Consider the following 13,434-nt stretch of genomic DNA (forward strand, 5'->3'; position numbering starts at 1 on the left):
ATAAAATAGGCTAAAAGGTGGGGGTAAAACAATGAATAAAAATGGAAATAAATTTTAAAAATAATAATAATAATAGGTGGGAAAAAAAACATATGTTTAAAAATTAGCACCTCCTTTAGCCAGTATCACCACCATCAACACCCCTTCAACCCTTTGCCTGTGACATCTTTCACAATCTCTCCTTTGCCTCCACCTATCACTGGCCCTCTATCCAGTTTCACCTGTCCCACCCCCCCTTAAACAGTATATATTTCAACACATTGTTACTTCTCTTTAATTCTGAAGAAGAGTCAGACGCACTCGAAACGTTAACTCTGTCTTTCTCTCCACAGACGCTGTCAGACCTGCTGAGTTTTTGTTTTGGTTTCAGATTTCCAGAATCCGCAGTATTTTGCCTTTATCTGGCAGTTTTAGCACCTTTCAAAGTAACTCACAGAATAAGAAACAGCTGCTGCGAAGACACAGGCAGGAGAAGAATTGGAACTTATCCAGGAACAGGTCTTCACTGTCCAATGAGAATTGATGGGGAGCGGAAGTGAAGGTCTCTATGCAAAACATAGTTTTACCACAGCTGATTATCCCTTTAAAGGGCTTGGACACAGGGATCTCTGGAATTTTGGATTCTCAGGACTGTCATGATCTGAGGGAGAGGGGGATTCGTTGAGGTGAGCCGTACTGTTGATAATTTTAAAAATAATTTTTTTGGGATGTGGGCATTGCTGACTAGCTCAGCATTTATTGCCCATCCTTAGTTGCCCTTGAGAAGGCTTACCTCAACGAATCCCCCTTTCCCTCAGATCACGACAGTCCTGAGAATCCAAAATTCCAGAGATCCCTGTGTCCAAGCCCTTTAAAGTGATAATCAGCTGTGGTAAAACTATGTTTTTCATAGAGACCTTCACTTCCGCTCCCCATCAATTCCCATAGGACAGTGAAGACCTGTTCCTGGATAAGTTCCAATTCTTCTCCTGCCTGTGTCTTCGCAGCAGCTGTTTCTTATTCTGTGAGTTACTTTGAAGGGTACTAAAACTGCCAGATAAAGGCAAAATACTGCGGATGCTGGAAATCTGAAACAAAAACAAAAACTCAGCAGGTCTGACAGCATCTGTGGAGAGAAAGACAGAGTTAACGTTTCGAGTCCGTATGACTCTTCTTCAGAACTAAAGAGAAGTAACAATGTGGTGAAATATATACTGTTTAAGGAGGGGGGTGAAATATGTGAATCTAGATAGAAGGCCAGCGATAGGTGGAGGCAAAGGAGAGATTGTGAGAGATGTCATAAACAGAAGGTCGAAAGGGTGTTGATGGTGGTGATACTGGCTAAAGGAGGTGCTAATTTTTAAACATATGTTTTTTTCCCACCTATTTTTATTATTATTATTTTAAAAATTTATTTCCATTTTTATTCATTGTTTTATCCCCACCTTATAGCCTATTTTATCTTTTCTCCCACACCGTCCTCTCCCCCCATCCCACGCCCACTAGGGCCGCCTGTCACTTGCTCATCCTGCTTTCTACTCTTAATGTCACCATTAGCACCTCCTTTAGCCAGTATCACCACCATCAACACCCCTTCGACCTTCTGTTTGTGACATATTTCACAATCTCTCCTTTACCTCCACCTATCGCTGGTCCTCTATCTAGTTTCACCTGTTCCACCCCCCCTTAAACAGTATATATTTCACCACATTGTTACTTCTCTTTAGTTCTGTAGAAGAGTCATACGGATTCGAAACGTTAACTCTGTCTTTCTCTCCACAGACGCTGTCAGACCTGCTGAGTTTTCCCAGCACTTTTTGTTTCTGTTGCTAAAACTTGCCACTTGACACCTCAATGGGTTTCTCTTTGAATTTCTCTTTCCAATGGTAACCGGGGATCACACGGACACCTCTGAACTGAGGTGTTTATCAGGAACTCTCCATCCCTTTTTGAATGTTCTCTTTCACTTTAAGCTAAAGGGACATTTTAAAAGGGGAAGGTGTAGCATAGTGGTATGGTCACCAGACCAGTAATCCAGGCTTGGGCTGACAAGTGGCAAGTAACATTCCAGTAATGCAGAAATCCAGGGGAATGCTCTGGGGATCGAGATCAAATCCCACCGTGGCAGAAGGTGGGATTAAAAGTCTGACGATGACCACAAAACCATCGCCGATTGTCATAAAAACCCACCTGGTTCACTAATACCCTTTAGGGAAGGAAATCTGCCGTCCTTACCTGGTCTGGCCTACATGTGACTCCAGACCCACAGCAATGTGGTTGACTCTTTAATGCCCTCTGAATGAGGGCATTTGGGGATGGGCAATAAATGCTGGCCTAGCCGGAAACGCCACATCCTATGAATGGATAAAAAAAACATAACCGTCTCAGCTCGTCTGTTACTGACACCTCTTCTCTGTTCCTTTGGCTCCTACACACTTGACTATTCCAATGTGCTCTGGGTCAGCCTCCCATCTTCCATTTTCCCTAAACTTGGCCTCCTCCAAAACTTTGCTGCCCGGTATGTTAGTGTACGCCAAGCCCTGTTCACCCATCATCCCCTTGTGCTCACTGATCTTCATTGACTCTGAACTCAGAATGCTTTTATTTTAAAATTGACACCTTTATTTTCAAGTCCCTCTATAGCCTCACCCCTTCCTAACTCTGTAATCTCCTCCAGCCCACAACCCTGCAAGATACTTACACTCACACAATTCTGACCTCCTGAGCATCCCCAATTTTAATCGCTGTACCATTGGCAGCTGTAACTATAGTGGCCTGGGCCCCTGAATTCTGTGATTCTCCCCCTAAACCTCTCCACCTCACGTCGTCTCTCTGCTCCATTAAGATGCTTCTTAAAATCTACTGCTTTGATCAGCTATCTCATGGGTCATTAAAAAATCTGATAGGAAATTCAGGAGAAACTCCTTGACCACCAGAGCTGGCGGGGGGGTGGAATGTTGAACTCGACAGTGCAGGGAACGGTTGAGATGAGTAGAATTGATTAATTTAAGGGAAAGCTAGATGAAAACATGATTGAGAAAGAAGTAGATGTGGTGTGCATAAGGAGAGATGCAGAGGGCTGGGATTAGTTATTAGTGGTGTATTAACACCAGCTGAGCTGAGCAAAGTGGCCTGTTTCTGTGGAATTGTTTGTAAAGATCTCGGTCACCTGTCCGAATATCTCCTCATGTGATCCAGTGTCAAGATACGTTTGATTACATATCATGGAATGGTTTCACTGCATTAAAGGTGCTATATGAATGCAAGTTGTTGTTGTTGGGTTGCCATGAAACCAATGAGTCCCTGGTTCTATCTGCAGAGCCGCCGGTTAAGATAATCCGACGGGCTGACCAGCCAGCAGAGCACAAGTACTCGAGCTCCGAGGACATTGCACTCGAGTGTGAGCTGTCTCGGTTGGATGGTGTTGCCAAATGGTACAAGGACGGGGAAAAGCTGGTGGAGAACGAGAGGATATCCATCGGGAGGAAGGGAACGTTCAGGTCACTGCGGATACTGGACACTCGGACAACAGACTCGGGGGAGTACCTCTGTGATGTCCAGGGTGACAGCCTTGTATTCAGAGTCTGTGTGGAAGGTAACGTACCTTGGTCTCAGCCCCCTCCTCACTGAAACTCTCCCCGGACACTCTCCCCATGGTTGGGAGGAGACACGTGGGGGTCTCTAAAATCCCCTGCTGGCTGAGGCTGTAAATAGTTCACCCCCTGTGACACTGAGCTATACAGCGCAGAGATCAACTCCAGGGTCAATACCTGTCACTGATGGGACAGGAGGAACTCTCTGGTGTCCCTGAGCGACTGACATTCTCTTCATCCTTGCAAACCACTGTCCCATCTCCAACCCCCCCTTTCCTCTCCAAAATCCTTGAACATGTTGTCACCTCCCCAATCCATGTCCAAATTTCCCAGAACTCTATGTCTGTATTCCGCCAATTAGGATCCTGCCCTTTCACAGTACAGAACCAGCTCTTAGCAAAGTGACAAGTGACATCTGCAGTGACTGTGCCAAAGGTAAACTTTCCCTCCTCGTCCTCCTCATCCTGTCTGCAGCCTCTGACACGGTTTGACCTCACCATCCTCCTCCCAACGCCTCTCCACTGTCGTCCAGCTGGGTGGGACCTGCTCTCACCTGCTTCCATTCTTATCAATCTCATCGTAGCCAGAGAATCACTTACAATGGTTTCTCTTCCTGCTCCCTCACCGTTACCCCTGGTTTTCCCCAAGGATCTGTCCTTACCCCCCTCCCTATTTCTCATCTACATGCTGCCCCTCAGCAACATCATCTGAAAACACAGTGTTAATTTTCACATGAATGTTGATGACACCCAGCTCTACTTCACCAGCAGCTCTTTCAACCCTTGCAGCCTCACTGATTTGTCAGACTGCCCAGCATTCAGTACTGGATGAGCAGAAATTCTCTCCAATTCATTATTAGGAAGTAAAAAGCCACAGATTTTGGTCCCCACCACTAAATCCATTCTCTAGGCACTGTCTCCATCCCTCTCTCTGGCAACTGTCCAAGATTGAACCAGACCACTCTCATTCTTGAGGTCCTTTAATCTCTTATCCTCTCCATCACCAAGACTATCGATTTCCACCTTTGCATCACTGCCCGTTTCCAAACCTGCCTCAGCTGTGTGTCCTTATCCTTCCCCTTTGCACATCCAAACCCGACTATTCAAATGTTCCCCTGGCCAACCCCCCCTCATCTTCCACCCTCCATCAACCCAGCCTCATCCAAAAGTCTGCTGCCTCTACCCTAACTCACACCAAGTCCCATGCACCCATCACCCCTCTGCTCACTGAGCTACACTGGTTGCCAGTCCAACAACCCCCCACTGATTTAAAATTCCCATTCCTGTTTTCATGTTTGCATTGCCTCGCTTCCCCCCTATCTCTGTCATCTCCCCCAGCCCCACAACCCTCTGGGATCCCTGTGCTCCTCGAACTCTGGCCTCTTGACCATTCCTGTTGCCCTTTGCCCCACAATTGATGACAGTCCATTGGCTGTCTTCACCCTAAAATTCTGAAATCACTCCCTAAACTTAAAACCTAAATCACTCCCGTCTCTCCACCTCTTTCTCCACTTTTAAAGCGCTCCTTTAAACCTACCTCTTTGACCACTAGTCCAATGGTGTAACTTCTATACAATTTGACATAAAGTTTCTAATTGCTGGTCCTCATGTCTCCACACATGGTTCAATGTCGCTTTTTGTTTGACTGTTCTTCTATAAAAGCCTTGGAAGGGTTTTACTATGGTAAAGGTGCTATATGAATGCAAGTTGTTGTTGTTGGGTTGCCATGAAACCAGTGAGTCCCTGGTTCTATCTGCAGAGCCGCCGGTTAAGATAATCCGACGGGCTGACCAGCCAGCAGAGCACAAGTACTCGAGCTCCGAGGACATTGCACTCGAGTGTGAGCTGTCTCGGTTGGATGGTGTTGCCAAATGGTACAAGGACGGGGAAAAGCTGGTGGAGAACGAGAGGATATCCATCGGGAAGGAGGGAACGTTCCGGTCACTGCGGATACTGGACGCTCGGACAACAGACTCGGGGGAGTACCTCTGTGATGTCCAGGGTGACAGCCTTGTATTCAGAGTCTGTGTGGAAGGTAACGTACCTCGGTCTCAGCCCCCTCCTCACTGAAACTCTCCCCGGACACTCTCCCCGTGGTTGGGAGGGGACACGCGGGGGTCTCTAAAATCCCCTGCTGGCTGAGGCTGTAAATAGTTCACCTCCTGTGACACTGAGCTATACTGCGCAGAGATCAACTCCAGGGTCAGTACCTGTCACTGATGGGACAGGAGGAACTCTCTAGTGTCCCTGAGCGACTGACGTCCTCTTCATCCTTGCAAATGACCATCCCATCTCCAACCCCCCCTTTTCCTCTCCAAAATCCTTGAACATGTTGTCACCTCCCCAATCCATGTCCAAATTGCCCAGAACTCCGCATTTGAATCCCTCCAATCAGGATTCTGCCTCTCCCACCGTACAGAAACAGCTCTTATCAAAGTCACAACATATGAACAGGGAGCAGGAGTAGGTCATTCAGCCCCTCAGGCCTGCTCCGTATTTAAAATGAGTGACATCCTATGTGACGGTGACCTCGTCCCCCTCGACCTGTCTGCGGCCTCTGTCACGGTTTGACCTCACCATCCTCCTCCCAACGCCTCTCCACTGTCGTCCAGCTGGGTGGGACCTGCTCTCACCTGCTTCCGTTCTTATCAATCTCATCGTAGCCAGAGAATCACTTACAATGGTTTCTCTTCCTGCTCCCTCGCCGTTACCCCTGGTGTTTCCACTAGGATCTGTCCTTGTCCGCCTCCTATTTCTAATCTACATGCTGAGCCTCGGAAACATCATCCAAAAACAGTCTATCAATTTCCGCATGTACACTGATGGACCCCAGATCTACCTCACCAGCAGCTCTCCCAAGCCTTTCTGAGCTTTACCACACTTGTTAAAACCTACCCCTTTGGCCAAGCATTAGGTTACCTGTCCTAGTTTCTCCATATGTGACTCGGTGTCAAATTCTGTTTGGTAACACTCTTGAACCACTCTAGTATGTTGTTGTTGTTGACTAGCTGTATAGCTCTGGCATAGGTGCTGGGACTCTCTGATATCCCGAGTGACTAACACCCCCAAATTCCTTGCTGACTAAACTTTACAGGTTTCCTTTCAGACCCTCCAGTGACCATCGTTGGAAGCTCCCAGATCTCAGGAGACCAGAGCTTCACGGAGTCTGAGACCATCGCCATGACCTGTGAGCTGTCCCGTCCAGATGTGCAGGTTCGATGGTACAGGGATGGTACGGAGCTGCTACCCGCCGACAGGATCAGGATCGAGTCGCGAGGTCTGACACGGGAGCTGATGATCTTCGATTCGGAGCCGGGTGATTCCGGCCAATACGTGTGCGACGCAGGCTCTGACAAACTGACCTTTAAATTGACCGTCACAGGTATCAGTGGTCTCAAATATCTCGGCTGCTTTACACCTTCCGCTCCTCGCGCCATCAACCTGTCTTGCCCCCAGCCTCTGGGGGTATTGTAGAAAAGCCATGAGGAAGTGCTGTTTTACCGTGGGTGGGGGGTGCCTTGCCATTCCAGTCATGCCCTCATCGGGTGTTCACAGACATGTCCCTCACCCTCTCTGGCCTGGAGCCCACGCTGTAATGTCTCCCCTCCTCCCGGGCAGAGATGAGCTTGCTCACGACAAGTCAGAGAGTGAGCCTTGTACTCCCCCTGACCGCAAGGCCCCACCTCATTCGGGGCCAGTGCCACAGCCCGACAATGCCACTGACAGAACAGCATCCTTTCCAATCAAGTCATTAAAGGTGTTAGGGCAGGTTGAAAGCACGGTTATTAAAGCCTGTAGTATCCTAGGCTTTATTAGTAGGAGCATTGAGTACAAGAGCAGGGAGGTTATGCTGAACTTGTGCAGGACACGAGTAAAACACAGCTGGAGCACTGCATATAGTTCTGGGCGCCACATTTTAGGAAGGATGTGAAGGCATTGGGGAGAGAGTGTGCAGAGGAGATTTACAAGAATGATTCCTGGGGTGAGAAACTTTGTTCATGGAGATAGATTGGAGAAGTTGGGACTGTTTTCCTTGGAGAAGAGAAGGTTGAGAGGAGATTTGATAGAGGTGTTCAAAATCATGAGGGATCTGGACATAGTAGATAGAGAGAAACTGTTCCCACTCATGAAAGGATCAAGAACCAGAGGGCACAGATTTAAAGTAATTGGTAAAAGATGCAAAAGTGAGATGAGAAAAAAGCTTTTTCACGCACCGAGTGGTTTGGGTCTGGATTGCGCTGCCTGAGAGTGTGGTGGAGTTAGGTTCAATTGAGGCTTTCAAAATAGAATTAGATGATTATTTTAAAGGAAACAATATGCAGGGTTACAGGGAGAAGGTGGGAGAGTGGCACTAGGTGAATTGCTCATTCGGAGAGAGCTGGTGCTGACACGATGGGCTGAATGGCCTCCTTCAGTGCTGCAACAATTCTGTGATTCATGATTCAATCCCACAGGAAACCATGAGACCATAAGATGTAGGAGCAGAAGTAGGCCATTCGGCCCATCAAGTCTGCTCCACCATTCAGTGAGATCATGGCTGATTTGATAATCCTCAACTCCACTTTCCTGCCTTTTCCCCATAACCCTTGATTCCCTTACTGATTAAAAATCTGTCTATCTCAGCCTTGAATATACTTAACAACCCAGCTTCTACAGCCCTCTGTGGTAAAGAATTCCACAGATTCACTACCCTCTGAGAGAAGAAATTCCTCCTCATCTCTGTTTTAAATGGGTGCCTCCTTACTCTGTGATTAGCCCTCTGGTCCTAGGCTCTCCCACAAAGGGAAACAACCTCTCAGCATCTACCCTGTCAAGCCCCCTAAGAATCTTATATGTTTCAATAAGGTCGCCTCTCATTTTTCTGAACTCCAATGAGTACAGGTCTAATCGACTCAACCTCTCCTCATAAGAAAATTCCTCCATTTCCAAGATCAACCTAGTGAGCCTTCTCTGGACTGCCTCCAATGCCAGTGTATGTTTCCTTAGATAAGGGGACCAAAACTGTTCACAGTATTCTAGGTGTGGTTTAACTGGTGCCTTGTATAGTTTTAGCAAGACTTCCCTATTTTTATACTCCATTCCCTTTGAAATAAAGGCCAACATTCCATTTACCTTCCCTATTACTTGCTGAACTTGTATGTTAGCTTTTTGGGGTTCATGCACGTGGATCCCCAAATCCCTCTGTGCTGCATCTTTCTGCAGTCTTCCTCCATTTAAATAATATTCAGCTCCTCTATTCTTCCTGCCAAAGTGCATAACCTCACACCTTCCCATATTATATTCCATCTGCCAAGTTTTTTGCCCACTCACTTAACCTGTCTATATCCCTCTGTAGACTCCTTGTGTCATCCTCACCACTTGCCTTCCCACCTATTTTTGTGTCATCCGTAAACTTGGCGATGGTACATTCATTGAGCAGTTTTTTCAGAGGAGCCCCCTGTAAGCAGAGAGCGCCGCGGGAAATAAAAGGATGACTTACATTTCTATAGTGCTTTCACTACCTCAGATATCCCAAAGCACTATCACTGTTTTAATGCAGCTATTTGCACATGGCAAAGTCCCATGAAACAGCAACAATATAATGAACAGATAATCAACTTCTTTTAGTGCTGTTGGTTTGAGGATAAATATTGGCCCAGAACACAAGAGAGAACCCCCGCTGCTTTTCTTTGGAACACTGCAATGGGATCTATTTGGTCCACACTTGAGGGCAGGGAGAGTTTGGATTTAATATCTCATCCCAAAAGAAGGTACCTCTGATAGTGCAATAATCAATACTGACCCTTTGATAATGCAGCACTCCCTCAGTACTGACCCTCTGACAGTGCAGCACTCCCTCAGTACTGACCCTCTGACAGTGCAGCATTCCCTCAGTACGGACTGTCCGACAGTGCAGCACTCCCTCAGTACTGACCCTCTGACAGTGTAGCACTCCCTCAGTACTGACCCTCTGATAGTGCAGCACTCCCTCAGTACTGACCCCCTGACAGTGCAGCACTCCCTCAGTACTGACCCTCTGATAGTGTAGCACTCCCTCAGTACTAACCCTCTGACAGTGCAGCACTCCCTCAGTACTGACCCTCTGACAGTGTAGCAGTCCCTCAGTACTGACCCTCTGACAGTGTAGCACTCTCTCAGTACTGACCCTCTGACAGTGCAGCACTCCCTCAGTACTGACCCTCCGACAGTGTAGCACTCCCTCAGTACTGCCCCTCTGACAGTGCGGCACTCCCTCAGTACTGACCCTCTGACAGTGCAGCACTCCCTCAGTACCTTCCTGATGCGTGGTGCGCACAACTGGGCCCAACATCCCAGCTGAGGCCTAACTAGTGTTTTTTAAGCTTTAACCAAACTTCCTTGCTTTCACTCCCTATGCCTCTAATTAGTAAAGCTCAAATTTACCGTCTGCTTTATTTACAGCTCTCTCAGCTTGTCCTGGCACCTTCAAACATTTGACTACATAAACCCCGCCTCCGCCCCCCTACCCCGGTCCCTCTGTTTCAGCACCCCCTTTAAAATTGTAACTGTCCACCAGCGATCAGACACCAAAGCTTAATAATGTTTCCATCACTTGCAAGAGGTGGTTCAGGCAAAGCATTTGAATTATTCGTCACTAACCCTGGACAATGGTTCTGCTTTTTCACCTCTCAGCCTAGTGATCTGACTAGACAACTAGTTATAGGCAGAATCACTTAATGCCATCTGCGTGACTGGTCTTTGTGTAATGATATAAAATTACGAACATACTAAGCTTATTCCATGTCAGCGAATCATCTTTCCTCGACTTCAACTCACCAACAGTTTGCATTTTGACCTTCAGAATTTGGGGAAGTCTTACCCTAATAGCTTTCTGTTAAAATGTAAGTGTGTTCGCAGGCAGAAAGGGGAGCTTAATGCCAAACAGTCCCTGAAAGCAGCTGGGAACAAGGACTTCCCAACACACTGGGTGTGAGGGGATCTGTGATAACTGGGACAAACTAACTAATGGTTTCTTGTTTCCTGTCAGGTTCACTTGAATAGTCTCCTGTCTCAATGTCTTTTAAAACCCCTGCGAATGCACTTTGCTTTAAAACCCCAACGTGTCCACGCAACTCTTTCCGAGGTCCTTTTTGTGGATGAAGTGCTTAAAATGGTTTCACAGAGTCAGAGAATCACACAGCATAGAAGGAGATCATTCGGTCCATCATGCCTGTGCTAGCTTCTTTGACTGAGCTATCCAACTGGTCCCAATCCCTCTGCTGTTTCCCCCATTGCCCTGTAAATTATTTTATTTTCCAAATATTTGTCCAATTTCCCTTCGGAATGTTCCTATTGACTCTGCTTCCACCGCCCTTTCAGGCAGCGTGTTCCATACTGGGGTAGAGATAGCAGTATTAAGATCAAGTCCCCTGTCTCTCTCCTTCTGGGTCTCTCCCTGTCCGTCTCTCTCTCTCTCTGTGTCTCTTTCTTGCTGCCTCTTTCTCTCTGCCTCTTTTTCTCTGTTTCTGTCTCTTTTCTCTCTCTCTCTCTCTCTCTCTCTGGCACACCAGGGTCAATCTCTAAGGTTAAGGCTGCCAGGGGGCGGGGGGGGTGGTGGTGGAGGTGGAATCTTAAAATCTAAACCAAAGTCACCTGTTGTGTATCATCAAAATACCAGCGGTCCAACTCCTCACTGACCCTGTCTAATTTGGTCTGTAGGGATTAGGTTACACTATGACTGGGTTACCACCTAAATAGTTTCAGCATGGGGCCCTCAGAGTGGCTGCAATAATCGAGAGAAAGGACTCGCTGGGGCAGTTTAAACCAGACCCAAGGTGGACAACTCCTGGGGACATGGTCAGGGCACTTACAGACCTCACTGGATGACATGTCTGCTAAACTCTGGACCAAGAGACTGGTCAGTGAAAAGTGACCCGGCCCAAAAGGACATTCCATCCCAGGAATGTGCTGCTCCATTTTACATCAGAGATTTCAGCTGTTCCTCTGGCAGCAGGTCTCAGTCCATCCCCTTGGCAACGTCCACCCACAATGCATAGCATCCTAGGCGAGGTCAATGCTTGCACTTCGATGATTGGCCAGTGCTAGTGAACCCTGGGCCTCCCTGATTGGCCAATGTTCGCGTTGGTCAGTACTCATGAACTTTGGACCTCCCTCATTGGACAGTGTTAATGAACCTTTGGCCTCCCTCATTGGCCAATGCTTGTGAACAGGGCCTCCCTGATTGGCCACTGCTTGTGAACCCTGGGCTTCATGATTAGCTGTGAGTCATTTCTTGGCAATTCCTGGGTGATACTCATTCCTGCTAGGCTGATGCTGAACAGGCGGTTTGAGGTCTGGGGGAGGTCAAGGCAGACAATGGCAGGTTTAGGTGCAGGTGTCAGCTGTGATTTGCCCTCCTCTTCTTCAAGCCTCACTCCAGAGACGTGAGCAAATAGTCTACGCCAACACTCCCAGAGCAGTACTGAGGGAGTGCTGCACTGTCAGAGGGTCAGTACTGAGGGAGCGCTGCACTGTCAAAGGGTCAGTACTGAGGGAGTGCTGCACTGTCAGAGGGTCAGTACTGCGGGAGTGCTGCACTGCCAGAGGATCAGTACTGAGGGAATGCTGCACTGTCAGAGGGTCATTACTGAGGGAGTGCTGCACTACTAGAGGATCAGTACTGAGGGAATGCTGCACTGTCAGAGGATCAGTACTGAGGGAGTGCTGCACTGTCAGAGGGTCAGTACTGAGGGAGTGCTGCACTGTAAGAGGGTCAGTACTGAGGGAGTGCTGCACTGCCAGAGGATCAGTACTGAGGGAGCACTGCACTGTCAGAGGATCAGCACTGAGGGAGTGCTGCACTGTCAGAGGGTCAGTACAGAGGGAGTGCTGCACTGTAAGAGGGTCAGTACTGAGGGAGTGCTGCACTGCCAGAGGATCAGTACTGAGGGAGCACTGCACTGTCAGAGGGTCAGTACTGAGGGAGTGCTGCACTGTCAGAGGATCAGTACTGAGGAAGTGCTGCACTGTCAGAGGATCAGCACTGAGGGAGTGCTGCACTGTCAGAGGATCAGTACTGAGGGAGCGCTGCACTGCCAGAGGGTCAGTACTGAGGGAGCGCTGCACTGTCGGAGGGTCAGTACTGAGGAAGATGGTGGTGCCATCTTGTGGATGAGATGTTGAACCAAGGCCCCTTTTGCCCTCTCAGGTGAGGTAAAAGATTTCATGTCCACTATTTTGAATCAGTTTATGAGCCCTGTTCCCTGGGGCTAATTAAATTATCCCTCAATGAACTTAATAAGAGAAACAGTTTATCTGGTCATTTATCACATGATGTAATAAATTACACTGAATTTATAGCCCAACTGGTCTATGTGGCCATTAACGCTCCAGCCCTCCCTATTGTGGATTGTGGGATCTTGCTGTGTACACATTAGGTGCCTCATTTTCCTAGATTAGAACATTTCACAATGATTGTGAAGTGCAGCGGGACACCCACCGGCGATGAAAGGTGTAAACGTGAGGCTTTTCTCTCTGCTCTCTCCGCCAGAGGCCCCAGTGCTGTTTACCAACAAGGAGAAGCATCCGGAAGAAGTTCACGCCAACGAGAACGGGAAGGCGGTGCTGGCAGCCATTGTCTCCAAGGAGCACGCCAGCGTCACCTGGTCCCGGCATAAGGAGCAGGTGCTGGAGGGAGAGAAATACGAGATGAAGAGCGAATCGCGCGTGCACAGCCTGATCATCGAGAACGTCCTGAAGGAAGATTCCGGATTCTACACCTGCCGCTCCGCAGACGACGAGATGGTTTTCAATGTGAACATGGCTGGTAGGGGTTGGTGGGGGAGGGAGGTGGGGGTGGGGGGAGGGTAGGGGGGTGGGGGGTGGGGTGGGAGGGTAGGGAGGTG

General features: G+C 48.2%; 1 protein-coding gene across 3 annotated transcripts in view; it reads left to right on the top strand.

Annotated features, from left to right (window-relative positions):
• The window catches only part of obsl1a (obscurin like cytoskeletal adaptor 1a), a 99,249-nt gene that overhangs the window by 52,988 nt on the left and 32,827 nt on the right, over positions 1–13,434 (top strand). For all 3 annotated transcript variants that reach the window (XM_078552676.1, XM_078552677.1, XM_078552678.1), the window contains 4 exons: positions 3,299–3,574; positions 5,331–5,606; positions 6,678–6,953; positions 13,080–13,355. In XM_078552676.1, the coding sequence (XP_078408802.1) occupies positions 3,299–3,574; positions 5,331–5,606; positions 6,678–6,953; positions 13,080–13,355 (1,104 nt within the window). The remainder of the gene's footprint in view (positions 1–3,298; positions 3,575–5,330; positions 5,607–6,677; positions 6,954–13,079; positions 13,356–13,434) is intronic.

Source organism: Cetorhinus maximus, chromosome 11 (genome assembly GCF_964194155.1).
Source record: "Cetorhinus maximus chromosome 11, sCetMax3.hap1.1, whole genome shotgun sequence".
In the NCBI taxonomy this organism is placed as follows: Eukaryota; Metazoa; Chordata; class Chondrichthyes; order Lamniformes; family Cetorhinidae; genus Cetorhinus; species Cetorhinus maximus.